The following is a 25,446-nucleotide window of genomic DNA, read 5'->3' as shown; positions in this document are numbered from 1 at the left end:
TTCAAAAATTAAAGCTCATATTTTTTCAGAAAAAAAATGGCTCTCCGAAGAATCGCACTTCACTACGACTGTATCAGTCCCTACAGTTGGATCGGCTTCGAACTTATGATGCGCCACAGTCGAATTTGGAACGATCCTTCTGTTCAAATCGAACTCAAGCCGACTTTTCTCGGTGGAATCATGCAGGGATCGGGTAATAAGCCTCCTGGTGTCGTTCCTGGAAAAATGGTCTACATGGGAAGAGATTTGATGAGATTGAATGAGTTCACAGGAAGTAAGTAATTTTTCATTCTGGGGAAGCAAATTTTGTATCTACTAAATTTTTATTCAAATAGATAGGAATCTATTTACCAGCTGGTATACCCAGGTGACCTCTTTTCAACCAAAATGGTGCGTTCCGAGGCGCCCTCTTTCGGAAAATTTCCGGATAAAATCCAGCTCTCCTTTTTAAATTTCAATCACTCAAAAATTTATGATGATAAAAATGATGCAAAAGACTGTGGATTAAAATGAATGTCTTGGATCTCAATCTTCGATCTGAGAATTTTTTAAAATTGTAAAATAAATGCCTTTTCTTGTACTGTCAAGATAATTGTGTCCAATAAAAATGATAGAAAAATTTGAAGAATATTTTTTGTATTGCAGCTAATTGTGATTGTAGTGGAGTTGAACATGCTTTCCGACCCATTCACGACCCTCTTCAAAAAGGGCTCCATCAAAGCCATGCGAGCCATCACAGCCATGGACATGAACAGCCCCGAAATCGTCGAGCGAGTTTCGACCGAGGTCTGGAAGAAAATCTGGATCCACGACCTCGACATCACCGATGAGGCCGTCTTGATGGATGCATTCGCCAAGGCTGGCCTTTCGGAGGAACAAGGAAGAGAGTTCTTGGGACTGGCGAGTACGAAAGCGGTGAAAAACAAGCTCAAGGAAAATACGGAAGAAGCGCTTGATGCTGGTTGTTTCGGAGCGCCATCCTTTATCGTCCGACAGGAAGGGGAGGAGGATAAGATGTTCTTTGGACAAGGTAGCTTTCTTGCTTTCAAAGAGGGGGTAAATGCTTTTCAGATCGAATTGAACTGCTCTGCCATGAGTTAAATCTGCCATACCACGGCGCAGCGAAAGAAGGCAAAATATTCTGAGCGTCGTTTTGCTGGCGCTAGAAGTTCCTTTTAGTCCTCACTGTGTCTTTTTGAATTATTTATCGTTATTCTTTTTCGGGAGGAGATTCACCCGCTGATTCAAATAAAAAATAATGCTTCTATCTTCTCTTTTCTTTCTTTTTCGTTTTGAACTTGCAGCAGGCTTATCTACAGGGATAGTCCGAAAACACACAGAGAAAAACGAAAACGATTTTCCATTGACCAATTTCGAGACTTTGAAAAAAGTACCTCCTTTGATAAAATTTAACTCATCTGCAGGGGAAACGTCATGTATGAGAGCAGAAATGAGGATTGCCCTTTTTCTTGGGCAATCTCAGTTTTTAATAAGCGCAGAAAACGTCTCCGGAAACTGCTCGGAGTTGACCATTGGCTGGCCTTCTCATCCCTTTCCGGATATTGGGGAGATTAAACTTTTGTTCAAACTTGACGAAAGAAAAGATGCCCTAAGATTTGGTTCTTTTTTTCCTAGAATTTTTTTTTCTGAAACAGGCAATTTTCAAAACCAACCTGAGCCACGCTGGATTGCGCTACATCGAAGTGAGAATCGGCTCCGACACATTTTCCTCCGCGATCAACGATCAAGAACTCGGCGCGCCACTTGGTTCAAGTTTTGTTTGCCGAACTGGCTTTGAATTTAGTTAGGGCTGCTAACCTACCAAGAACAAACCAGAACAAAGGAGGAGCATTAAACTTTGATAGACCTAACTTGTCGCGATTAATATTTACTCCTCTATGTTCGATGTATTCGCAGCCCGTGTAGACTGTGTCCTAAAGACAGGCAAATGTGCGGCCTCATGTCCGAAGCTGTTTTTATTCAATTCAGCGACGTTCACTTCCAGGTTCGAGAAATTATTCATCGCTACTACTCGTAGTGCCGTATCCCTTCATGTGCTTCTTTTTGCTAATTTCTTGTCTACTTTTCAAAATGGAAGAAGTATGATTGGTGCGTAAAGACTCGTAAACTTGTGTCGAAGCTTATCTTGTAATTCTCATCGGTTTGAAACGTTTCAGAATACAGATATTTATTGTTTTTGCTGCGTCATTCTCCTCAGAAAATTTTAGCCTTTTGAAATCGAAAGCAAGTCCGGCTTCGACCCCAACACTTACTGCCTTGGCGACATGAAGCTTATTTTTCCTGGTTTGCTGATTTTTCCTTCCGAAATGATAATGCGTTTTAGTTGTCATAATCTGCGTTGCAATTGGATTCAGTGTGCTGACAGCGCTGGCCTTGTACAATCACAGTCAGAAGCAAAAACTGACGACGGAAGTTTTTCACGAACTGTAAATTTATTCTGTTGCCAAAGAAAAATATATTCATAAAGAATTTATTCTAAACTTAAGTTCCGTATTGTTGTTCATATCATTTTATTGAAAGGTTGGAGAAATAACGAATTCAAAATTCCCTCTGTTTCATTTTATCCCATTTTTCATCATTTTTGTCACTTTTCCTCTTCTTTTATTTGAACAGTCCTCATAATTTTAAAATTCAAGATTCTCGACGCCACACGCTTTTCTCAAGAGATCATCCTATCACGCCCCACTAGTTTTTAAATAACCTCAATTATTTTTTCTAAAGACACGTTGCTTTACTCATTCAAGGAGTTTATTATTTACAATTTTAGGACCCCAATTTGACTATAAAAACGTTTTACAAGTCCTGCGCGTATTTGACAATCAAACACTTCAGAATGACGGAAAACGACAGCGGGACGGGATGGTCGATTTTAGGCTCGGATTCAGAAGAAGAAATGGAATACAAGCCCGACTACGTGACCCACCTCTACGCTCTCCAGCAGAACAATGGATACGTAGACCTTCAATGCTCAGATCGTCGAACAATAAAGGAACGCCACATTCAAGGCGTTCACATTGCTACTGTCCAAGCGACAACTTCCAGATGCGTTTTTAGCCCAAAAGTGCAGCAAGCAAAGCCGGTTACGAATATCCTCAGACCTGTCAAGTAAATTGCCATCGTTTTTTGCTCAATTCTAACTCATATTAGGTTCAGTCGTATTCCTGTAAACTCGTCAAAAACTCCGACTCCAAAGTCAAAACGCGGGCGCGCTACTCTCCTCAATCCTGGCGACAAAGTCCGATTAATGTTCGACTCCTTCCAGAAAAACCACTCGTAAGCAGCATCAATCGGCCATTTCACCCGATATTTTCAGCCCCGTTCAAAGCCCGAATCAGATAAAAGTCAGCACTGCCGAAAAGACAGCCAAGATCTCCAACGAAAAGACTTCTTCATCCGAAAGCCCCCTTTTTTAAAACTCTTTCATCCCATTTTCTTCACTCTACTCCTTTGTTGCTACACCGAAACTGTTCAATTTTGTCGTATTTTACTATTAATTTTTGAATTATTAATGTTATCATTCACAAAATCGATCAAAAGCAAACCATTCAGAGACAACATCTGCTCGGGTCTCACTCGTGGTGACCATGGGTAGCTCTTTTCGGAGCTATGTGTGGGATCCGCCGCTCATTCTCGGCCAAATGGCCACTGTACAGGAACGCTTTCACAGATAAAAGAAGAATCAGAAATAGGGCAAGTTTGTGAAAGCTGAATAAAGTGCATTTACTACGTCTCGCTCGGTTTTATGCTGACCCTCGCTTCTTGGCTCTTCGGCCTTCCGCCCAGCTTGAGCTACATGTTCGATTCAAACATTCTTCATTTATCTAACTACACCAATACTCTTGTTGTTTGTTGTCATGCTATTTCTGGTAGGCCAGTTTGAGTAGCTCAGAAAAAAAATTGGTTTTCTTTAGCGCTTGGTGGTTCTGTTGCTCTGTGGTACTTTGTCAAACGCGCCAAGCAATGTCTAGGTAACAAAATGACCTCTATTTCTTCCCTCAACCTTTTCAAGACTTTACCTGTACAATGCACCTATTTCACCTTATCGGCTGCTTCATCTACCGCGGCTTTCCTACCACTGTTTCTTGGTGGCTAATTCAACTCGTTTGCATCACTATCATGGTCGTCATGGGCGAGTATCTGGTAAGAAACCAACCTTCCAACGCTTCTTATTCCGTCTTTCTAGTGCATGAGAACGGAAATGCGAGAAATCCCGCTGCTAGGAGGTACTAGGCACAATGTATGACCTCATTTTTTATATTCTACTTTGTTCAATTACAATATTTCTTCTTTTCTGTGAAAAAATAACCTTATAAACATGCCACATACTGAAAAATTGAAAAATTTGCCAAATAAAAGAGCTCCCAAAAAAAATATCAGAAACTTAGAATGTCAAGTTCAAACTTGAAGGACTTTCTAAAAGAGTTTGATACTTCCGAGCAATTGCTCCCTGGAAATATCGACACGGAAAAGGATGAATCGGAAACGGCGGCGATCGTAACCGAGAATGAAAAATCGCATTATCTCAGTGTTGGACGCTCGAAATTGAGACCTGTGGCGGAGCCGACAGATAAAAAATACGCGGGAAAGAAAGTGACAAGAGAAGAACTCGAACAAGATTCGGAAAGCGACGATGATGAGGAAGAGGAGTACGACGATGATTTCAGCGACGAAGAAGAGGAGGCAGCCATGCTCGCGAAAATGAACAGTGGAGCGGCAAAAGAAATGGAAAAGGAACAAGAAGAAGAGGAAGAAGAAGATATGTCCAAGTACTTTTTAGGGAAGGGTTTTTAACAATTCAGTTTGAAGAAAGTAGGTTCCCTAAAAAACCGTTTCTTAGTCCAGGGAGAGCCAGGAGAAGATGAAGAAGACTACGACGAAGAGGAGGAAGAAGACGACGAGAATGAAGATGAATCAGACTCTGGTGTTCCGAAAGAAATCGAAGGAATGAGCCTTGAAGACCTACAGAATCGACATGATGCTGACGACGAGAGTATTGCTTCGTCGGATGCTGGTGATATTGGCGCGCTAGAGGATTTGGATATTTTTAAAAGAAGGGAAGAAGAAAAGGAAGCCTCGTCGACGCAACTTTCAGAAGCAGAAATCGGAAGGGGGCTAATTTCACAGGTATTTTTTTTTTTTGTTTGTTGTGCTCGTAATAACTGAACGCATCATTGAATTTAAATTTTATTCCTTCTAGACCTTACACAGTTAAAACAGGAACTTTAGATTGCGTTAGAGCATTTTGTCAGGGTTGCATATTTTTCCGAATTCAGATATTTAAAGACATTTTTTTTCAATCTCTGGCGCCTCCAAATATCACAGATAGATCTTATCTAAGCCCTTATTTTTCCAGGTCAATGCATAATTTTCAGGATTCGGATGAAAACAAATTTATTCCAAAAGAGAAACTGTTCGGTAACGTTTTAAAGCGTATTCAAGCATTCAATTTTCGTTTCTAACTCGCGGCTGCGTTCGTGCTCACTACTTTCCCTTGAGATCAGAGACTCTCGAATCGCCTGAAAATTCGTTGATTTTTGGCCTTTATTATTGATAAATTTACCTTTTTGCCGCTGTGCCACATGTAAGCAAAGAGCGTTTCCAAGATGCTGATAACGCTTGCTGCCGATAAGCCTAGCATCAGCCCCACTGTTCCTCCAATGTCCGAGAAAAACTCAAAGCTGGAAGATTTTCTTTTCATTTTCTTCATTTTTAAGTTTACCTGGTGTACTCAGGAAATTCAGTTTCCAGTTCGGTTTCGAGATCGGTTTGATAAAGCAAGAACGAGGTGACCTTTTTTCGAGCTGAGTCTGTGTTATTTCCTCTTGATAAATTATTCTCGCTCAAGGAGAGCGGCTCAACCCTAACTTGATTTCTGGAGGATCGACAGCGAGCCGATTATGCTCCGGTGTGTCAAGCCGCAAGTTCGCATACTGCATATTCGTCTGATAGAAAACCTCTTGAAGCATTTGTTGGTTTCATAAGATTGACGAGAACGTACCGTAGTCGCATTCTTCAGTGCAGTTGCATCGCATGTGATTGAAAGCTGTAAAATGAGTGGAAACGCAAAATGCGTGTTCAGTAAAAGTGCACATTTTCACTGTTTGCTGGAGATTTTTCCAGCCCCAGATTTCATCGGCTCCGAAGGGGCCTGTGAAATTTTTCGCCATTTCTATCACGTTTTTCGGGAAGTAAGGGGCTTACGATGGGTTGAAAGACAATCCCAGTTTTCGCAATTTTTAGGCCGTATTTTGAACCCATATTCTACGCACTTGCAGCTCTTGATCACGAGGTCGATCAAGCACTCGTAGATGCAGTGTTTCTTTGTGTAAAGGTTGAAATACTTGAGAACATCCGATTCCCTTTTCATGCAAGTGCTGAATGGGTACGGAAGCTTCTTGTGCTTCCTTTGTCTGATGGAGACGATTGGAACTGAGCCAGGGTTGAGGATGACGCTGTCATCCGGGTCGAGCGTCTCCTCGTGACGAGGACTGATGTAGACAGTGCAGCCATCTATAAAGTGTGCCCAGCCTGAGTCCAGATTTCACCACTTGAATTTTAAATGCCAACTTGCCTGACCCCCAGTCGCTGGAGTTATACTGCGCGACAATTGACAGTGAGCTCTGTCTGCCAAATGCTGCTGTTTGCTTGTTCGGGTCCTTGAACATTTCGGCCGTTGTTTCCATCTGTTTGCAGACGCCATAGACTGTCTATCTTGAGTTCCTCTCAGTTTGTGCTTATCGATCAGTTTCTAATTTAGAAACTTTCCTGGACGTCTTTCCATTGCTTTTTGCACGGCTCGTTCATGAAACGGCAGGACTAATTTTAAAAAGTAGCTTTGCTTAATAATTTATTAAAAAAGCACTCACTAGGATCTCTAATTCTGGCCGAGTTACTTGCATAAACTTCTCGAGGTCGATGGAGTCCAGAATGTTGTCATTAGAGTCTGTTATTTCGTTCCAAAACGATGAAAAGTCTTCGCCGTGATTGTCTCCGTAGAAACCGTACAGAAAAGTTGTTACGTTGTGGACATGCTCGCTGTAGACATTAATTAAAGCCCTTAACAAAAAAAAACAGTGTGTGCTTGGAAGTACTGAATGTACTTCCGTGAGTGCATGGAGTTGAGGCAAATGGTAATCTTCGGAAACTGATTTATCCGATTGTCATGTGCGACGCTAGATTCGAAGGTTTCTTTCGTTATTGTTGGGTAGTTGTAATACTGAATTCATTGAATAATCTTTTTTCCTAAGTGAGGCCTTACTTTCGTGGAACACATTACTACATTATAGACAGTAACAACGATTCCAGCGAGCAAAAGAATGCTCCACCATGTCTTTCCAAGTGGCGCTCCTTTTCCGCTGAAAATCTTAAACCGATTATAAAGGAAGTATCAATGATTCGAGTTTACCCAGATTATTTTGGTCTCCGCAGTTTCCAGTATTTGCTTGTCGCACTTGCACGGCTCTCGAATGAACTGTTCTCTCTTGATGTACTTGTAAATGCTCGCTGATCCCCTCCGAAGCCTGGACCGAACGGGCTTCATTTTTCCCTCGTTGAAAGTCGAGTACTTTTGGTAAAGGATTCAAATTTCAAGTGAGATTCTTTCAGCTCATTTTGAAGCATTTACGTTCCTCGTCTAGGTCGCTTCCCTCCTTATACGGATTCTCTGTTATCATAATTAAGTTTCCAGCTAATTTGCTCAGAAAAAAATGAGTTCAGTTGTTCTTTTATAATCAAGTTTAAATGCATACTTGGGATCCATTTATTCTGATCAATTATTGACGCTTCCAGCCTGCGTAAAAGGCTAAGATCTTTTACTCTGGGATCAATTTACTTCGATTTTCTTGATCATCTTGAATTTCAGATCGAACTTCACGACCAACTCGTCCAACTTCGCATCCGCCTTCAAAAACTGCTCGCTCTTTCAGCTCAACTGCCACCACCAGAGCAGATGGAACAGTTTAATCTCGAGTCCAGCGCAGCCATCAAAGCCAAATATGCTCAAGTCCAAGAAAAAATCCTCGAAACATTCGTCAGCATGGCCAAAGTAACGAAGAAACTAAACGAAAGTAGTGCGGAAGTCAAATGTGAGCGATTTAACTCGGATTCAACATTTTCTAACAAGGTAATTTCGTTGAGGAAATTTCTGAAGCAATTTTCATAATAAGGGGACTACAACCTCCTATTTTACAATATTCATCATTGATTTTTCAGTTCTGGGGGGTAATTACGAATCAACGACAAACTGTCTTCGCAAAAACTTGGGAATCAGTCCAGCACAGTGGCGGGAACGATCCGAACAAGGCGGTAAATGCGATTATGGCTGACCCAGATCGACTTCTTCGCCGTTCACGGCTGCGAAAGTCCTTTACAGCTAGGCGACTTGGAGTTGAAGAAAACGATGCAGAGCAAGACGAGGAGCATTACGACGACACGGGGCTTTATCAAAGCATTCTGAGGAACCTGATAAACTCAAAGGCGAATTCGACGGATCCAAACAACACGACAGAGTTGAATAAACATTGGTTGAAGCTTCAGAGGCTTGAGAAAAAGGTTCTGTTGATCTTTTTCAGCTTTGAAATGACTGAAATTTTAGACGAAAAAAGTAAACGTAGACACGAAAGCTTCGAAAGGCCGGAAAATCCGCTACAATGTTCACCAAAAACTCGTTGGCTTCTTCCCCAAAGCTGACAAGGCCGAGTGGACACACGAAAGACGAAATCAGCTGTTCCGCGGCGTTTTCCAGTTTTAATTCTGTTTCATCGTTTCTAGAACTGTTGACAAGAAATGGTCGAAATTTGAAAAGTTGCTCAGTTAGTTTTTTTCAGCGCTTCAAATATGTCGCAGGTCGAGCCCGATGTGATCTGTCATTCCATGCTCAAGCGAGCAGTACATGATCAGGTAAGCTCTTTTCAGGAAAATCGAGAGACTCACTGAAAATTTAGGGGCCGCGCGGCGAGGCTGGCAAAATTGCCGAAGAAGAGGGGATCCCCTTCGCTTCAGTCAAAGTCCTCCGTCTCGACTTCCAAAATATCATCAGAATCGAGAATCTATGGCAATTTACCAGTCTAACGAAGCTGCAGATAGACAATAATAAGATAGAGGTAATTTCATCAATCTAACGCCAAACTAACGCCATCAATTAGCGAATTCAAGGGTTGGAAAAATTAGTGAACCTCGTTTGGTTGGATCTGTCTTTCAACAAAATCAGCAAGATCGAGGGACTCGAGCACAATACGAAAATCGTCGACTTGTCCCTCGCAAATAATCAAATTGAGCGAATTGAAAACTTGGACGGGCTCACGGAGCTCCAGACTCTTTCTCTTTCAAATAACAACCTCACGGTTATTAATGATGTATTTTATCTCAGGTACGCTCTAATCCGTTTGTTAAATCACCAAACGTTCTAGGCCTATTCGTTTCCCTGCGCTCCGATCCTTGGCATTGTGGGGCAATCCTATCGAACAAGACGAAGAAAACTACCCGCTAATGTCACTGGCGATTTTGAGCAACATTTCCTTCCTCGACTTCAAGATGGTCGACGACGCTCTCAGAGAAAAGGGCCTCGAAAAATACGAAATCAAGGTTCTGGAGACGAAAGACAACGAAATCAAAGAAATAAAAATGCGCGAAAAAGCGGAGCAAGAAGCGAAAGAGATTCAAGACAGAGTCAATGCGTTCGTCAATCACGTGCCGCAGCTCTTCGACCAAATGTACGAAGAAGACGTGGACGGAAACATCATCAATCAGATTCCAGAAATCATGGAGGTCGTCGAAAATTTCAAAGAATCAATCAACAAAGTCTGCGACACGATCGTTCAAGAGGGACTCGTCAGGCTCAAGACCAGAACTGCGGAAATCGACGACTTGTTGGAATCGAGAAAGGCCGCCATCGATAATGCTAACAAAAAGGCTACACTTCTTGTCGACGAATTCCTTGCACTTCAGGTTTTCCCCCCTCTTATATCGTTTTAACTCGTATTCAGGAGGCTAATGCAACATCAGACGACCCAGGGTGGCTATTTTGGATTTGGGGGTTAGTTGGAATTGGATTGGATCCAATCCAATAAGGTTTGGATGGAATTTGGATGGCCAGGGTACCGGATTTGGTTGGGGAAAATTGGGCAATTGGGTGAAATTGGGGGAATCGGATCCAATAAAAAATATATCTCTAAACTATGCAAAGTAGGGTCATTTTCATGATAAAAATGAACATTCTCAGATAAAAAATCATTGTTTTGGCTCTGTTGATCCTCCTTTCGGATAAAAACTTACTGTTATCTTTCTTTTCAAAGTACTAGAAGCCTTGGAAAAATTGGAAACCCAATTAGATCCAATTGGAATTGGGGATTATTGGGAAATTGGGTAAAATTGGATTGGATTGGATTTTGGATGGATAGCTTCCACTCAAAATTTATTGGATGGAAATTGGATGGCCAGACCCCGAAATTTTGTCCAAAATAGCCACCCTGAGACGACCTGTCGAAAAAGATCGACGAGCTGGACTGGGAATTGATGGAGATCGAAGTGACACTCAACGAAAAAATAGACGAAACCATCAAAGAGTTCGAGCGATATTTCAGCGACATGTGCGCCAGTTTTTTGGAGTACACATCCGGCCAGTACACCAAGATCAGAGAGATCCAGGCGCTGCACAACGAGCGAATGCAGGAAGACTCACAAGTTCAGCTCGAGCGGTTTATCAAAAACGATGTTCCTGACGATGTAAGTTTTCTTTTCCTGGCCCAGTTGTTAAATGCATCTTTAGTTCTCCGAAGAAGTTCGAATGCGATTCGTTGACAAAGAGACAGTAACAAATGCTCTTGCCTCCTCTCATGATGCTCACATGCTCGCGATTGATACCTCAGAAGATACGCTCAACGCGCAAGTTAATGCTAAACGTGAATCTGTAAGTACTGGCTCAAGATTAAGGATTCAACTTCCATCCATTGAAGACATAGAAGAGAACCGTTTTTTTAGTTTATGAAATGGATCCAAGACACCGAGCTGACCAGATCTCGCTGCCGTTACAAAGAGATTGCGAACTTGCTGGACCACTTCAGAGAGGAACTATTCAATTTGGAAGACTGAAAACCGTCTGTCTTCCGAAAATTCAACCCTTGAAAAAACCTGCATATTATATTTTTTCTTACGACTCCTTCGGAATATATTTTATTTTTATAATTTACCTGTTGTCTTAACCACATGTTTCTAGAGCTAGATAATGACTGTGAGAAGTTCGAGCTTTGGGGAGGTCAATAATTTCAAGTCGATTCTCAAAAATCTTGATTTCGGTAAAAAATGGTTGAGAAATGGTTGAGTTAATGATTATTCAGATAAGCAGCGTCTGAAAAAAGAGCTGATAAAAGACCACGACGAGAACTCGCTGAAGATTCTTGAAGCGTACAAAGCTGCCAGACAAAAATTGCGCGATCAATTCAAAAGACTTCAGCGAGAAAATAGAAACCGGGCGAAAAAGCGACACAAAATGATTTGCTCACTTGAGAAGGCAAAGAGAGCAATGAAGAGATCTTACGCCGAGGCGACAGAGACCTGCGACGCTGAGGCTGAAAAAATGGAGGATCTATTTGGCGAGAATTGGGCGAATTACTGCGAAGAAATCCTGGCGCCTGATGGAAGAACATTTGTGGCAGAGGAATGTTCTCCTACTCTTGGGTTTTTCGAAAGAACAAGCGCTATGAAAGACCTTTGGACTACGGAAGATTCAGAGGAGATGGAGAATGTTTATATGGTACGAGAAAAGGGAAACGAGAAAACTTGATGCCTTCAAGAAAGCGTAATAGAAAAGCTCCTCCTGGGTTCGCCAAGAAAATCAACGAAGAAGAGCAGGTATCGGTTGATGAATCCTCTACTTGCGATACGAAAGATGAAATTACTCGATCCCCTCTTCGATCCATCGACACAAATGAAAAGCTGACGGTCAGCTTGACCCGCAAGACTCCATCCTTGCCACCTGGTTTTGAAAATAGCTCATTGGAGAACCACAGTGAAGAAGAACCGGATGAAAACACACCCTCTACGAATCCAGAAGATATCATCAGAAAGATAATCATCGAGAAGACTACGACTCCATCTCGCTCAACGCTCAAGGCTCCTCCTGGACTCAGCAAGCCCTTCTACAACCGTGGCTCTCTTCCAAGCACTCCCAAGTTTCTGAAGGAAGTTTCAAAGCGAACCCCTCCCGGTTTATCAGTAGACGCAACAGAGAAAGATGAAGAGGATACAGCGCCATCAACATTTACTCCTCCATCGTTTCTTCAGCCAATAGCATCAGCAGTGCCAATGTTTGGCCAACAGATGAACCCTCTTTTTGGCACTTTCGGTAGCTTCACAAATTTTGCTTCAACGCCAATGCTTCCTTCATATGTCGATCCTTCGACTGCCTTCAACTTATACAATCAACTTGGAGCCAAGAGCTCTGAAAAGGACTCTGAGCCAGATCCGATAACATGTCAGTGGAACGCTTTAGCCACCGACCAGGGTATGAGCGAAAACGCTTCAAATGCCCCAGAAAGTGGAATAGAGACTTTACCAGCAAGCAATCTTGAGACTTCCGCATCACTGACTGTAACTCCTGAAACGAAAGAAGAAAGAACCGCTTCCAGACTGACGAACAACTCGATTGAGACAGACCTCAATCCCAACGCACCAGAATTCAAGCTCTAAAAACGTAAGGTTTTCATTAAAAATCATTGGTTTTAAATAACTCTCCTTCAGAAATCCCACATCCTGCCAGCGTGGCCGCCAATTATCTAACGCAACATCGAAATAAACGTCACTTTCCTCACTTTTACATACTTTGAATTTTCACAACAATTAACTGCCTGAATTATTATTGCCAATATTTTCGATGCTCTGATGTACATACTGTAAAGTTGTGAACCAGATCTACTTCAAATAAAGTTTCCTTATCGATCGCCAATAAAATTATACCACCGATGAACCTATTTTCATGATCATCGATTCAGCTGTTTTTCTTGTTTGCATGAAGCATGAAAATGAGCATTTCAAGGGCAGATAAGGACGATAGACGGACTTAGATAAAAATCGCTGTTGATTGACTTGAATTCGAGGGTAAATCCCGGATCCGGAAGGTTCAATTGAAGTATGGATCAGGCCACTAGAAACGAACTACTCCGGTAGGATTTTGCAACGTTAATCAAGGCATTATTTAGTAAATTTCGAAGATAAGAGCCGATTTTTCAATAATTTCTAGTCAAAAAATCTATTTTGAAGCAAATTAATGGAAATAAATTCTTGAATTTCGCTCAAAAAGCAATAAAATTACACCAGAAGCGTAACTGTAGGAAGACAAAGACAGTATTCATGCTAAACATATCGCATTTTAATGAAAATAAGCATTTTTTAGGGGAAAAATTGAAAAAAATAAATCCAGAAATTTGAAAGAATTAACGCTAGAATCACGTGAGAAACCGAACTTCCATCGATATTTTTCTAGATTGGTCCTGTTTTCCCACTCGCGATCGAACCAAATTTGCAAACTCGTCACTTTCTAAATAGAGCGCCCACGACCATTCCGCCCACGCGTCCCTCCGCCTCGCCAACTCAAGCTCCAACTCAGCTCAGATCTCGATTTCTCCTTTTCGAGTCGACACAAAACGCGAATTTCTACGAATTTCCGACAGCAAGAAACCTGATAAAGCAAAACCGACCCTTCCAAAGTCACTGGGATATGCTATGACAGTGGTAAGTGATTTTCCCTTATAGCTGAAAAGAAGAAAAGCTTCAAAACCAGAGATATCGTTTTTTTCCCCGCGTTTTCTAGCTCGAATTTTATAGTGCACATTACAAGTGAACAGAGAGACCGAACACGTGATGAGTGTTTCGAAAGTTTTCGACGATTTGGACCCGATTTTGGACCAACAAGGCGGCCTAAAGAATCCTGATTCTGCTGTTGAAGAGCTGATAAGGTACAGAACGCTGAATATTACAGTCACTACTTTTTACAAAATAAAACATACAGTCCCCTTACAGTCAATCCCTCCCCATTTTGAAATTGAACAGAAAAGAGCAAAATTATCGACCGAAAAGTGGAAAAAATAGACAACTGCGCCGCGAGTCTGGTAAAAATGTACTACACCGCATTTGAAAAACACCACACTTCCTCGTGAGCTGATCCTGCTATTCGTTGGTGTGGTAGCATTTGCTTTCTTTCCCAGAGAAAAACTGAAAAGATGGTTGTTTTTGAGCGCTTGTTACTGTATTTACTTCGGCAGGAACTTGTTAATTTATGCCCAGCAGGAGTAAAAAGACAGATGACTTTTAGACCTTGTGTTTTCAATATTCCTTTCAAATTGTTACAGTACAAGGTGAATACAGTTGGCAGATTTCCCGACGAGCTAAGCGCCCCTGGCACGTGACTGTACCTCGTCGCCGCCCTGTATCTTAGCCGGGGCACAAAGAGATGCATTTGTAAATTATTTATTCGACTTTCGCATCGTCTTTATCTGTTAAACGAATTAGAGGTTTTCCGAAAGTTATCATTTCAAAATCCATGCTAAGGTCGACCCCCTTGTAAATTTAAGAAGTCCTGTACTTTTAGTAAACCTTATACATAAATAAAGGCCTTAATTTTTAGGAAAACTTTCGCCAATTCAGTAGAAATCAATAGATCAGTTTCTAGTGCTCGAATTTTACGCTCATCAATTTCAAAACGATGATAGTAATTGACAAATCTAATGAAAACAACCCCAGAACCCAACATCTCTCCCTTCTTTGGAACCCAAATTTGACCCAATGAATTAATAATTTATTCAGACTGATGGACGCTGTGCAAAACGAAGACTTTGATATTCAACTGTGTTATCTGTTAGTGCTCGCTGAGACTAAGACTGCCCAAATTTTGACTGCGTTTCTCAATAAAGGCGGTTGGCCGACGCTAGCTCGTTGGTTGAACGGCTATATTGAACAAAAACACTTTGTTGGAATTCGGCAGATGGTCAAAACGTACCGTAGTCTGCCAGTGACGCACTCCCTCCTCAAAAAGCCCATCGAGACGGGCAAGATGCCCGGCAAAATGATCCGCTCGCTCAGAAAGCATGACGACGAGGTCATAAAAGGAAACGGTTCACTTCGCGCTCCAGAACCTTATCATCCCTTTTCCACTGTTGAAAATGACTGTTACGCATTTGACACTTTGACTCTTAGCATGTTGCCAAAAACTAGAATTTTAGTTGATCCCCGCCAGACTGGAATCTTGTTGGACAATGGAATCTCCTTCATGTACTCCTTGATCCTTTTTTTACTATTTTCTTGATTGTCGATCGAAGCAGAGCTGCTAGAAATTGCCAAACGAGCATAGTTGCCATCAAAAACTAAAGAATTTGACGATGATGTCTTTGTAAATTCAAGCTTCGGTCGACAACTAGAAAATCCTCCACGGTTGATTATTCCTATCCCGAAAGGAAAGTTGCATTGATCCTTTTTTTGTGTGAATTGCTACTTGCAAGAGATTAATATTCAGCTAAAGAGATTCGCGAGAATAAGACAGGCCTCAGAAAATAAAGGCGTGATGAAGAATTGTTTCCCAGTTCGGAGCGCATATATTTGTTTAATTGATAATTTGACGTAAGCATTTCCTCAACGACATATCTACTGCTTCAAGCATAACAATGAAAATTTCATCCTTGAGGCAAATCAATTTTCCTCTAAAAATTCAGGGTCACTGCTGACCTTATCGCAGTGGAAATCTTATCAACCGTCAATGTTTTAACTCCCCTTAAAGCGTTTAATTATTTACTCATCGACATTAGCTGCATAATCAAATTGAAACGATCAAGCAGACATAAATGCCCCAATACTAATAAAGGCGTAGAAATATTCTTCCTTCAAGAAAGCGGTCTCTCAGGGGCATTACTGGCATACTGTGACTCTAGTAAGTCAGCTGACAGTTGAGACATGAACTGTGCTCATGTCATTTGAATGTCACTTTCAAGGAGTCATCTCTGCCCCAAAAAGCCCTATAAAATTCTCTATCAGTCGCATTTTTAATTATCATCAGTCCCCAAAATAACCTTCGAGCAAAAAGTGAACCTTCTATCAGCCGTTTCGAGTGAAGTCTTTGAACTATGGAACCAAATAATCAACGAGGAAATGGCACGCAAAGAAAAGAAAGCCAAGATCAAGAAAGAAAAGAAGGAAAAAGAAGCTAAAGAAAAAGGACAAGTTAAACGTGAGTAAAATTGTTGAAATAATTAGCGCTTTTAACTGGAGGGTTGTTAGGATTTCTGCTAAAATACAGAGTAGTTTTTGATTGTTGCGTTTGTAGTTGTGGATAACATGATTGGAAACATGTTTGATGCTGCGCAAGATGAAAAGAAAAAGGCAAAAATTGACGAAAAGAAGCGCAAAGAAGCCAAGAAACGCCGTCGAGAAGAAGAAGAGAAGAAAAACTCGCTCCTGAACAACATTATGAACGCGATGCCTGGCAAGAGTGACAACCCAACAACCTCGGAGACAGCTGCCGCGGTGCCCAAGACGAGTAGCAGCCCCGAACCTGTGCTGGAAAAACGACCGCGAAAGCCTGGTGCAAAGACTGTCCGATGGACCGATCAAGCATCAGCTCGACCGCTCGAAATGGTCCGAGAGATTGAAATTGACCCACAAGAAAGAGGTAAGTGTGAATGCAAAAATATGACCCTAGATAAGAAAAAGTAAATAAACCATTTCGCTTACAATTTATTTAGCCAATGTGAACTCCGAGGCATTCAAACGTCAACTGAATCTCGAAGCTTTCCGGGAAGGAGAACATCTCCACTCGGATGCTCCTGTGAATGTCTTCCACGGCGTGAACCAGGGCGACACAAAGCCCAAACGTCAATGGCGCTCTCCTCGAAAAATCTCCTCGTTGATTCCCGATCAAGCGCTGAAAAACATGGACCGCTTCTCCGCGAACTCCGACGAAAAGCTCAAAGCTGAAGAACGTACTAAAATGCAACTGGCCCGATTGTACGTCGCCTCCGCTATTCCTGACTCTCCAAGTGAACCGGACATTCGCGCCCCAGTGCCTTCTCGAGACAAAGTCAAGATCATCCCTCAGCTGACCGAGGAGCAAGAGATGAAGCCAGATATCAAACCACAGCTCGATCTCGAGGACTTGAATAAACCAGTCATGGATTTGTCCAGCGTCAATCTTAACTTTGACATCAACACGATTCGTGCTGCAGTTTCCACCGCTAATTCTTCCAATCATCAGAGCTACCCGTAAGTTTTTACCTTCTGCCCTCCTCCTTGATTTCACTTTTATATTTCCATTAACTAAAAAACTCTTCAGGCCCCGAGTCTCTCCCCCAAGCCAGAATCGCTACTCAACCTCTCCGCCGATCGAGTCCAACCGTTTCGGCGGCCGAGGACCACACGAGCCAACTCCGCCTCGTCGCCACTCTCCTGCTAACAATCGCTACGAGCCGTATCCAGATCGTCGTGGTTCCCCCGGTCGAGGTGATCATCGGTCTGGCTTTGTCGATCACCGAAACCAGGGCGGCTTCAATGGCAACCACCGTCAGTATGATGATCGCCGGGATTTCGATAATCACCGCCGAGGAGGACCGTACAATGACAATCATCACAATCGTCATCAGCAACATGGCGGTGGACATCGTGGCTACCGAAACAGCCCCCCTCCTCGAGACAACTGGGGAGGCCCTCGGCGATCGCGATCTCCTCCACGGACCTACATTCGCGACTACCGCCGCTAAAGTATTTACAAGGCTCTGTATTTAAAACAAAATGTGCCCAGAACCGAGATTCTTCTGTTCAACTTTTTTATACGTCTTAACGACCACTCTATTTTTTCAAACTTTCAAACTCGCGTCTGCTTCAATCCTTCTTCAAATGAATCTTGTGCAAACAAACTCACTTCTTACAAGAAAAAAAACTCGAACGGTGCCCTAACTTATTATTTGGAATGAATAAAATTTATTCCATAACCAAAAATGACACAAAAATGAATATGTTTCCCGGGACATATTTTTTTATTGATATCAGGATAAATTTAGTTGCATGGTTTATCAAGTTCAAGTTTTTTATTATTATTTAATAGTTTTCAAACAACAGTAGTCTTTCAACACTCAAAATCGCAGACCTTTCTCAACAACCCACTGAAAACAACATCACAAACTTCTGTGCAAATGCCCTCCTCAAGATTTTTTTCACATAACAAACTTTGACCTGAAAACATAGCGTTTAATTCATATCCCATCGATCTTTAACTGTGGATAGATATATTTAGATGACTAACTAATAAGTAATTAATACTGAGCTAGTCTTTCCCATCGTTACCAAAATATTCAACTACAATGCAAAATTCATAGTAACAAACTTCACCATTTTTGTCTATTTACAAGAGAGGCGTTTTTTTATCTCCCCAAGACTGTACATTGCTCCTTCTTACAAAAGAAAAACTTGCAAATAAACAAGCTACTATATAATAATCCAAACGCAGCGCAAGTGTCTAAAAACGCTTGTTCTGATAGTCTTCACTTTTCCTTTGAATTCTGCTTCTAAAGCAAAACCAAGAGTGCTATATCTTGAGCGCGCTAAGATGACAGAACGGGTCAATTTATTAATAACTTATGCATTTGTCTTCAGTAGAAGCTCGCTCAACTAAGAATAATTTGGGCATTAGCCTGTGACTTCTAAACACATTTTCTCATTCTTCTGTAAAGCATATACATTTTATGACACAGTATCGCGTTAACAATTCATCTAATTCTCTCGTGGCTATACTACAAACATCTGTTAAAAGGGTACTGAAAATGTACAGTAAAAACTCTTTCATAAGCCCAACAATAGGGGCAATAAAACGAGTATATTCCTTTAGGGATTGGATAATCATCTAGAGCTCTATTCACTACTCTAATCTTCCTCAGATTTTACTCAGAACTTTTAAGTCTAAAGATTATTTCAATCTTTTTGGGGCTAATTTATTCATTTTCTCATTCAACTTTGCTCCTTTCTCACTTATTTATGAACGAAACAAGGGCAGAACATGACTTTGATTGATAGAAGACCGCAGATACCAATGTATCTTTGTACAGTATGTATTGTTAATTAAAGCAAGAAGTGAGATTTGAAGGGATCCCTGGAGGATTAGGCCTAGTGCAGGCTCCAATGAGGAGGGCGCGGGAGACTGGGCTTGCTGGCAGCAGTCTGAGATCTGGTACAGATCAAGACACGAATCATAAAGATAATCGCGACGAAGAGCATTCAATCTTGTGCAGCCAATCTTTCCAAAGAGAGAGAAAGAGAAAGCTAAAGACTCAGCTTGAAGCAAATTGCTTTGGCAAAAGGGTTTATGACTAGGGATATCGCACAAATTTTCAGGTACCCGAAAAAAGGGTCCAGATCAATTTTCAAATTGATGAACTAGTAGAACTTTGGACGGCGATTCTAGAGGTGCAAAAATCTTTTCATAATTATTAGTCATTATCGTAAAAATGACGTGTCAAAGTGTGATTTTTTCGATCTTGGTGAAGCTTTCAAGATCTTTGATTTTTTAAATGCTAGACTAACATTAATTTGAACCAGAATTCCAAATCTGCAAAAATTTTCACTGACGCATCTTCCAATCGCTAGAAATGAACTTCCGGGAGTTGTTTTTTTCTCTCTCGACGCTTGTGGCGCTTTTCTGTTTTCAGCTGCGCGCTGATTGGTTGACGCTCCTGAAAGCCTTGTTCACAAAAAGGGTCGGTGAGCATTACTAAAATGATGATTTCTCGGGACTGGAGCGTTAAAATTCCATGATTCTTGGACCAAAATAATCCTTGAAGACCACTCTATTTACCATTTATTCAAAAATTATGGAAGATGACGCTGTAGAGAGTTTCTGAAGGTTGTATGTAAAGTCAACTCTGGCCATTACGAGCCTTTTTCGTCGGGAAGCATCTGTCCAAGAGGTGAAAGAAGCGTAACTTTTGCTTGCTATTTCTCGAAAACTGTTCTCTCAAGGAATCAGCAAGAGATAAAAGCGCATCTTTGAAGTTCTTTTCTGTTGTGGAATCGGCGAGGCAAAAACTGCGCGCAGAAACGAGAAATTGCGCCAAAGATTCTTTCCGAATTCTTTTTGCGGTCGAGGACGATGAAGGAACTCGTTGTGTCGAAATGTGATCGACTCTCAGTCGAAGATTGACACGCTGGAAGACCTCCGTGCGTTCTTACGAAAACAAATGTCAATGCTCAAACAGCTGAAAATGAAGATGGGCTCGGTTACCAAGGAAAAACAATCGGTCCAGTCTGAACTCTCGCCGAATCTGTATCTCTTCAAAAATGCCAAGAAGAAATTGAATGTCTGAAGCATATGTCGGCAACTAACGAGGAGATTCTTAGGGAAGCAGCTCGAACAAGCAATTTGAACAGATGGAGTTCGAATATGAAGAGCTCAAGCTCAAATTCGAAGATCAAAACGAAAAGATGGACAAGTTCCGCGACATGTTCGCGCATCGCCGAACGTGAATCAAACCTGTTCAACAAAAAGAAAGAGAAGAAAAGAAAATCAGTTTCACGCAGAGTTGCAGATTTTTGAAAATTTTTTCTGAGCTGAGCCAGCAGAGCTGAGGTCAAGATTGAGCTGAGATGAGCTGAGATGGCCCTTTTCGAAAACAACTGAGCAGAGCTAGACTTTTTCAAAAAAATTGAGCTGAGCTGAGGTGAGCTGAACCTCACCTCAAAATTGCTGAACTGAGCTGAGCCTTCGCTTCTATTCGGAATGCAACCTTCCAAAGTCGAAGTTAAATGGTCGCTCATTTTGCTCCGAAGGAGCGCAAAATTATGCATAAATCCTTCTAGATCGGCGGGTAAATCAAAACCATAAAAGAGGAAAAAACTAATATAATATGAATTTTTAAAACCATGGGTGTGGGCGGAGTTGGGAACAAATTGATCAACTCAATTTGATCAAATGTTGATCAAAAACAACAAATTGATCTACTCAGAGTTCCCGGCCTTTGTCAAGCCCCTTAAATTTAAAAATCAAGGAGCGGGCTGAAACGGCCCGAAGGGCCGTCAAGCCCCTTAAATTTAAAAATCAAGGAGCGGGGCTGAAACGGCCCGAAGGGCCGTCAAGCCCTTAAATTTAAAAATCAAGGAGCGGGGCTGAAACGGCCCGAAGGGCCGTCAAGCCCCTTAAATTTAAAAATCAAGGAGCGGGGCTGAAACGGCCCGAAGGGCCGTCAAGCCCTTAAATTTAAAAATCAAGGAGCGGGCTGAAACGGCCCGAAGGGCCGTCAAGCCCTTAAATTTAAAAATCAAGGAGCGGGGCTGAAACGGCCCGAAGGGCCGTCAAGCCCATTAAATTTAAAAATCAAGGAGCGGGGCTGAAACGGCCCGAAGGGCCGTCAAGCCCCTTAAATTTAAAAATCAAGGAGCGGGGCTGAAACGGCCCGAAGGGCCGTCAAGCCCCTTTAATTTAAAATCAAGGAGCGGGGCTGAAACGGCCCGAAGGGCCGTCAAGCCCCTTAAATTTAAAATCAAGGAGCGGGGCTGAAACGGCCCGAAGGGCCGTCAAGCCCCTTAAATTTAAAAATCAAGGAGCGGGGCTGAAACGGCCCGAAGGGCCGTCAAGCCCCTTAAATTTAAAATCAAGGAGCGGGGCTGAAACGGCCCGAAGGGCCGTCAAGCCCCTTAAATTTAAAAATCAAGGAGCGGGGCTGAAACGGCCCGAAGGGCCGTCAAGCCCCTTAAATTTAAAAATCAAGGAGCGGGGCTGAAACGGCCCGAAGGGCCGTCAAGCCCTTAAATTTAAAAATCAAGGAGCGGGGCTGAAACGGCCCGAAGGGCCGTCAAGCCCCTTAAATTTAAAAATCAGGAGCGGGGCTGAAACGGCCCGAAGGGCCGTCAAGCCCATTAAATTTAAAAATCAAGGAGCGGGGCTGAAATGGCCCAAAGGGCCGTCAAGCCCCTTAAATTTAAAAATCAAGGAGCGGGGCAACGGGATGTCTCAGCCACGTCCCCTTTATTTCTGAATTTGAGGGCTCGCCGGCTCTTCGGGCCGTCTCAGCCCCGTTCCTTTATTTTTTGAATTTAAGGGGCTTGCCGGCCTTTCGGGCCGTCTCAGCCCCGTTCCTCTATTTTAGAATTTAAGGGGCTTGCCGGCCTTTCGGGCCGTCTCAGCTCCGTTCCTCTTTTTTTGAATTTAAGGGGCTTGCCGGCCTTTCGGGCCGTCTCAGCCTCGTTCTTTAATTTTTTAATTGAAGGGGCTTGTTTGCCCTTCGGGCCATCTCAGCCCCGATATTTTACTTTTGAATTTTAGGGGCTTGCCGGCCTTACGGGCCGTCTCAGCCCCGTTCCTTCATTTTAGAATTTGAGGGGCTTTCCGGCCCTTCGGGCCGTCTCATCCCCGTTTCTTAATTTTTTTATTTTTGAACAATTTTTTACGGAAAAGTGCGCGAATCTTAAAGGAACGGTCTCATACGCAGTTTTATTATTTGTACTCAATTATACAGTATAATTTATACTGGATCAGTTGTCATAGCGGACTTTTGCCAAGAAGTCTGTTGCTGAAGTCTGATAAAAGCTCCAAAAATATGCAATTTTATGGAAAATAGCATAAAATAGTAAAGAGAAAAGAATGTGAGTCGGGCTAGCTTGGCCATGCAGCGCGCGCGCCCCCGTGCGGCCGCCTCCAAAATGACGCAACGCCGCTCAGAATTCACCTCGGAAAACTTTAAAAAATCATATTTTCAAAATGCGAGGTGCGTCAGTGAATTTTTTTTCAGATTTGGATTTCTCAGCGCAATATCTATAAGGAAAAAATATAAAATCATTAACGACAAAACAGTCCTCGTACTGATCCGAAAAATGAGCTTTTTGAAGGCAATTTTTACGAAAATGACTCATTATTATGAAATGATTTTGGTAGCATTGAAATCCTCGTCCAAAGTTCTACTAGATCATCTGTCTAAAATTTGGTCTGGACCCTTTTTTCGGGTACCTGAAAATTTGTGCGATATCCCTATTTATGACCGACGGCCGAGCATTGTTTACTACGCTCCGACTACTACCCAAGTTCATGGCCACATACTACTAAAAAGGTGAGAATACGACAAAGAAGACTTTTTACTTAGAAATTTTTTTCCTCAAGAGAGTCAGTCGATTAAAAAGGTAAAATAATTTTCATAAAAAATTGGATCAATTACAGCTCTTTTTAAAATATACAGTAGCTCTCTAAGGAATACAACTTACTGTAGTCCAAAAGGATGTACTAACCCTAACCCTCTTTTTTCGCCATTTTTATCACCCGCACTAGATTATTACTTTCTAGCGTTTTAACCTTTCCTACCGACAGCACGCTAGTCAGGTGATCTTTAAAAATTCTTCCCATTTCACTCATTCGTTTTCCTTTTTTACTGCTGCTAAAATTACAGCGTTGCAAAAATTATTATTCACTAGCCAAACGATCCCTGCGAAGCACCAGAGTGCAAACACCTCCAGAGACTAAAATTTGCTTTGGCCAAGCAGTCAGAAAAAGAAAGGAACTGGAAAAAGAGAGAGAATTCCAAGAAGAAAGCGATAAAAACTATCAGTCAAAATGACGCCTGACAAGTCTCTTCGGGGACTTAGGTACACTACTTTTGCCATCTTAGGTAAGAAAAAAGCGAGCTTCTACATCCTTGGCTCGCAACCTGAGTAGAAAACCTGAGTCAGGGTCTGAAAGATCAAAAATGAAAAGCCGCGTAGCGGCTTCGCCAGAAGTTTAAAATAAGATTGAATGATAATTTTTCGCGGCTTTTAATTTTTGATCTTTCAGACCCTGACTCAGGTTTTCTACTCAGGTTACCCAGCCCAGTCTACGTCACAGCTTTGAAATTAGCGATAACTTCAATTAACGATCTTTGTTAAAAAAACACGGGGAAGAGTAAAACCTGTGCCATAAAAAGCCATCGATCAAGGTTGATTCAAATTTTACGAATTTCATTAATTGGCAATAAAACTGCTGGATTAGCGCCAAAAACAAGAAGTGAATGTCATTCTTTTAGGAATGAAACAAATCAGGGTCCAATAAAAGCATGTCGAGTTCTTCTTCATTGGATTTATTTCTTACTCCTTCGCCCCTGATTTGACATTTAGTTAGTAGCATCATGAGTTCATCTGGTTCATGTAATCACGGTCATATTTAATGCGCATTATGATGAGTAGTATCGATCGCTTCATTTTTATCCGTCGGGCTATATTAGTAATTCAGAATAAAAAGAAGAACGCTCGCGCAGAATTGATAAAGGGTTAATGACTGATGAGTTCTCATCAATTAAGTTTTTTATTTTTAAAAGACCAGTTTTACTCCCCAAAAATTCTTTCCTAGCCAAATTTTAAAACGCCCCTTTTGAAAATTCAAGCGTCACTTTTCCTTATCACGTGGCAATAAACGTCTTGTTAAGCAATTACAGTCACGAGCATCGTTTCACGCCTGTGCGTGCAGTTCACCTCGGCAGATGTGGTTATCACACCGGGAGTTTCGAGCTCCTCCTGTCATGGGCCGCTTACTCCGTATTTTTACTGGACGGGACTGCTCTTTCTTCAGCTGATTTTGTCGACTACGAGCATGGTGGCTTTGGATAGAAAGGAGATTTCTTTGTTCACGCTTACTTCTTATTTAAGGCTTCTGAATTTAATAATCAAGAAAATACTGATATTTCCCTGTATTTGTCGAAAAAAGTAGAAGTGTAAATTTGCTCCGGTCAAATTTGACCTTTATTGTCAAATTTGAGTTTCAGCCAAATAAAAAATTTGAAATTCTGAAGCTTTTGAAAGTCCGCTACTGGCTTGGCCGTCGTCTATTTTGTCATTTCCGCGTATTTCGGATTCTTGCTTGTTTCGCTGAACAAATTGGACGAAGATTACATCAGCTTTGAAGACTATGCTTACGAAGACTTCGATTTTCCCAAAATCCCAATTCAGGAATTGGTTTCTTTCTTCACTTCTACAGATTTGGTTGTTTGTTGTTGAAACCACGAAACAGTGTTTCCAGTACTCGTTCATGCTGACGCTTAGCTGGACAATGATGATGACGAGTCTGTGCGGCGTGATGGGCATTTACGCTTGCAACTGCGCCAAGAATGCGATTTTAATGAACCGCCGAGTGTTCTCACTTACACGTGATCTGCGGGCTCACGCGGAAAAGCCCGACGACTTGAAGATTGATATTCCACCGACATACGATGGTAAATATTTAACGCCTCGATTCCATCAAATCATCAATTATTTCAGAACTGTTCCCGGACAAACCAGCTCAGAATGATCAGAACCCACAAGATCCGCCGCCCTTTAGCGCCACCTGAGAATTCACCATGAAAACGGCCATGTCTTCATCCTTATCTTTGATAAAGAAAATTTCAAGTTCAATAAAAAAATTTATCTGTAACATTATTCTAAGAATAAATTGATACGAAAAAT

General features: G+C 41.8%; 8 protein-coding genes and 2 long non-coding RNA genes across 11 annotated transcripts; 9 read left to right on the top strand and 1 right to left on the bottom strand.

Moving 5' to 3' along the window:
- LOC145702257 (glutathione S-transferase kappa 1-like) lies at positions 1 to 1,267 on the top strand. The gene is made up of 3 exons (XM_081779477.1): positions 1 to 274; positions 662 to 1,030; positions 1,072 to 1,267. The coding sequence occupies exons 1-3, from the start codon at positions 37 to 39 to the stop codon at positions 1,143 to 1,145; spliced, it is 681 nt and encodes a 226-aa protein (XP_081635603.1). The 5' UTR covers positions 1 to 36; the 3' UTR covers positions 1,146 to 1,267.
- A 128-nt stretch (positions 1,268 to 1,395) lies between these two features.
- LOC145702265 (uncharacterized) lies at positions 1,396 to 2,754 on the top strand. The gene is made up of 3 exons (XR_014134301.1): positions 1,396 to 2,005; positions 2,229 to 2,304; positions 2,345 to 2,754. It is a non-coding gene; the product is annotated as an uncharacterized LOC145702265 (long non-coding RNA).
- Positions 2,755 to 2,768: 14 nt separating this feature from the next.
- Positions 2,769 to 3,540, top strand: LOC145702261 (uncharacterized). The gene is made up of 3 exons (XM_081779481.1): positions 2,769 to 3,126; positions 3,169 to 3,294; positions 3,335 to 3,540. Exons 1-3 carry the CDS (start codon positions 2,855 to 2,857, stop codon positions 3,432 to 3,434), a joined length of 498 nt encoding a protein of 165 aa, XP_081635607.1. The 5' UTR covers positions 2,769 to 2,854; the 3' UTR covers positions 3,435 to 3,540.
- A 19-nt stretch (positions 3,541 to 3,559) lies between these two features.
- LOC145702263 (protein SYS1 homolog) lies at positions 3,560 to 4,370 on the top strand. Its single transcript, XM_081779482.1, has 5 exons — positions 3,560 to 3,674; positions 3,737 to 3,887; positions 3,933 to 3,989; positions 4,031 to 4,161; positions 4,205 to 4,370. Exons 1-5 carry the CDS (start codon positions 3,606 to 3,608, stop codon positions 4,262 to 4,264), a joined length of 468 nt encoding a protein of 155 aa, XP_081635608.1. The 5' UTR covers positions 3,560 to 3,605; the 3' UTR covers positions 4,265 to 4,370.
- Positions 4,371 to 4,398: 28 nt separating this feature from the next.
- On the top strand, positions 4,399 to 8,823 carry LOC145702250 (protein Aatf-like). The gene is made up of 5 exons (XM_081779470.1): positions 4,399 to 4,798; positions 4,859 to 5,145; positions 7,883 to 8,143; positions 8,233 to 8,571; positions 8,615 to 8,823. Exons 1-5 carry the CDS (start codon positions 4,408 to 4,410, stop codon positions 8,768 to 8,770), a joined length of 1,434 nt encoding a protein of 477 aa, XP_081635596.1. The 5' UTR covers positions 4,399 to 4,407; the 3' UTR covers positions 8,771 to 8,823.
- LOC145705096 (degenerin-like protein asic-2) lies at positions 5,398 to 7,647 on the bottom strand. The gene is made up of 12 exons (XM_081782550.1): positions 7,427 to 7,647; positions 7,280 to 7,384; positions 7,122 to 7,237; positions 6,888 to 7,077; positions 6,783 to 6,837; positions 6,593 to 6,724; positions 6,295 to 6,549; positions 6,020 to 6,217; positions 5,887 to 5,977; positions 5,741 to 5,842; positions 5,582 to 5,699; positions 5,398 to 5,537 (listed from the first exon to the last, which is right to left on the bottom strand). Exons 1-12 carry the CDS (start codon positions 7,559 to 7,561, stop codon positions 5,445 to 5,447), a joined length of 1,590 nt encoding a protein of 529 aa, XP_081638676.1. The 5' UTR covers positions 7,562 to 7,647; the 3' UTR covers positions 5,398 to 5,444.
- On the top strand, positions 8,822 to 11,206 carry LOC145702249 (dynein regulatory complex subunit 3-like). Of its 2 annotated transcripts, none has more exons than XM_081779468.1 (8): positions 8,822 to 8,919; positions 8,964 to 9,122; positions 9,165 to 9,388; positions 9,429 to 9,966; positions 10,005 to 10,028; positions 10,495 to 10,743; positions 10,787 to 10,927; positions 10,999 to 11,206. In XM_081779468.1, the coding sequence occupies exons 1-8, from the start codon at positions 8,857 to 8,859 to the stop codon at positions 11,107 to 11,109; spliced, it is 1,509 nt and encodes a 502-aa protein (XP_081635594.1). In that variant the 5' UTR covers positions 8,822 to 8,856; the 3' UTR covers positions 11,110 to 11,206. The 2 variants fall into 2 exon arrangements, with proteins under 2 accessions (XP_081635594.1, XP_081635595.1); XM_081779469.1 differs by having other exon boundaries at positions 10,005 to 10,029; positions 10,499 to 10,743.
- Positions 11,207 to 11,230: 24 nt separating this feature from the next.
- LOC145702253 (uncharacterized) lies at positions 11,231 to 12,960 on the top strand. Its single transcript, XM_081779472.1, has 3 exons — positions 11,231 to 11,312; positions 11,355 to 12,709; positions 12,757 to 12,960. Exon 2 carries the CDS (start codon positions 11,677 to 11,679, stop codon positions 12,703 to 12,705), a length of 1,029 nt encoding a protein of 342 aa, XP_081635598.1. The 5' UTR covers positions 11,231 to 11,312; positions 11,355 to 11,676; the 3' UTR covers positions 12,706 to 12,709; positions 12,757 to 12,960.
- A 535-nt stretch (positions 12,961 to 13,495) lies between these two features.
- On the top strand, positions 13,496 to 18,485 carry LOC145702246 (uncharacterized). Its single transcript, XM_081779465.1, has 7 exons — positions 13,496 to 13,746; positions 13,840 to 13,970; positions 14,818 to 15,119; positions 16,103 to 16,231; positions 16,328 to 16,672; positions 16,746 to 17,262; positions 17,333 to 18,485. The coding sequence occupies exons 1-7, from the start codon at positions 13,738 to 13,740 to the stop codon at positions 17,754 to 17,756; spliced, it is 1,857 nt and encodes a 618-aa protein (XP_081635591.1). The 5' UTR covers positions 13,496 to 13,737; the 3' UTR covers positions 17,757 to 18,485.
- Positions 18,486 to 24,980: 6,495 nt separating this feature from the next.
- On the top strand, positions 24,981 to 25,347 carry LOC145702264 (uncharacterized). Its single transcript, XR_014134300.1, has 2 exons — positions 24,981 to 25,214; positions 25,261 to 25,347. It is a non-coding gene; the product is annotated as an uncharacterized LOC145702264 (long non-coding RNA).
- The last annotated feature ends 99 nt before the right edge of the window (positions 25,348 to 25,446 follow it).

Source organism: Oikopleura dioica, chromosome PAR, assembly GCF_907165135.1.
Source record: "Oikopleura dioica chromosome PAR, OKI2018_I68_1.0, whole genome shotgun sequence".
Lineage (NCBI taxonomy): Eukaryota > Metazoa > Chordata > Appendicularia > Copelata > Oikopleuridae > Oikopleura > Oikopleura dioica.
This window is presented reverse-complemented; position numbering and strand designations above follow the sequence as displayed.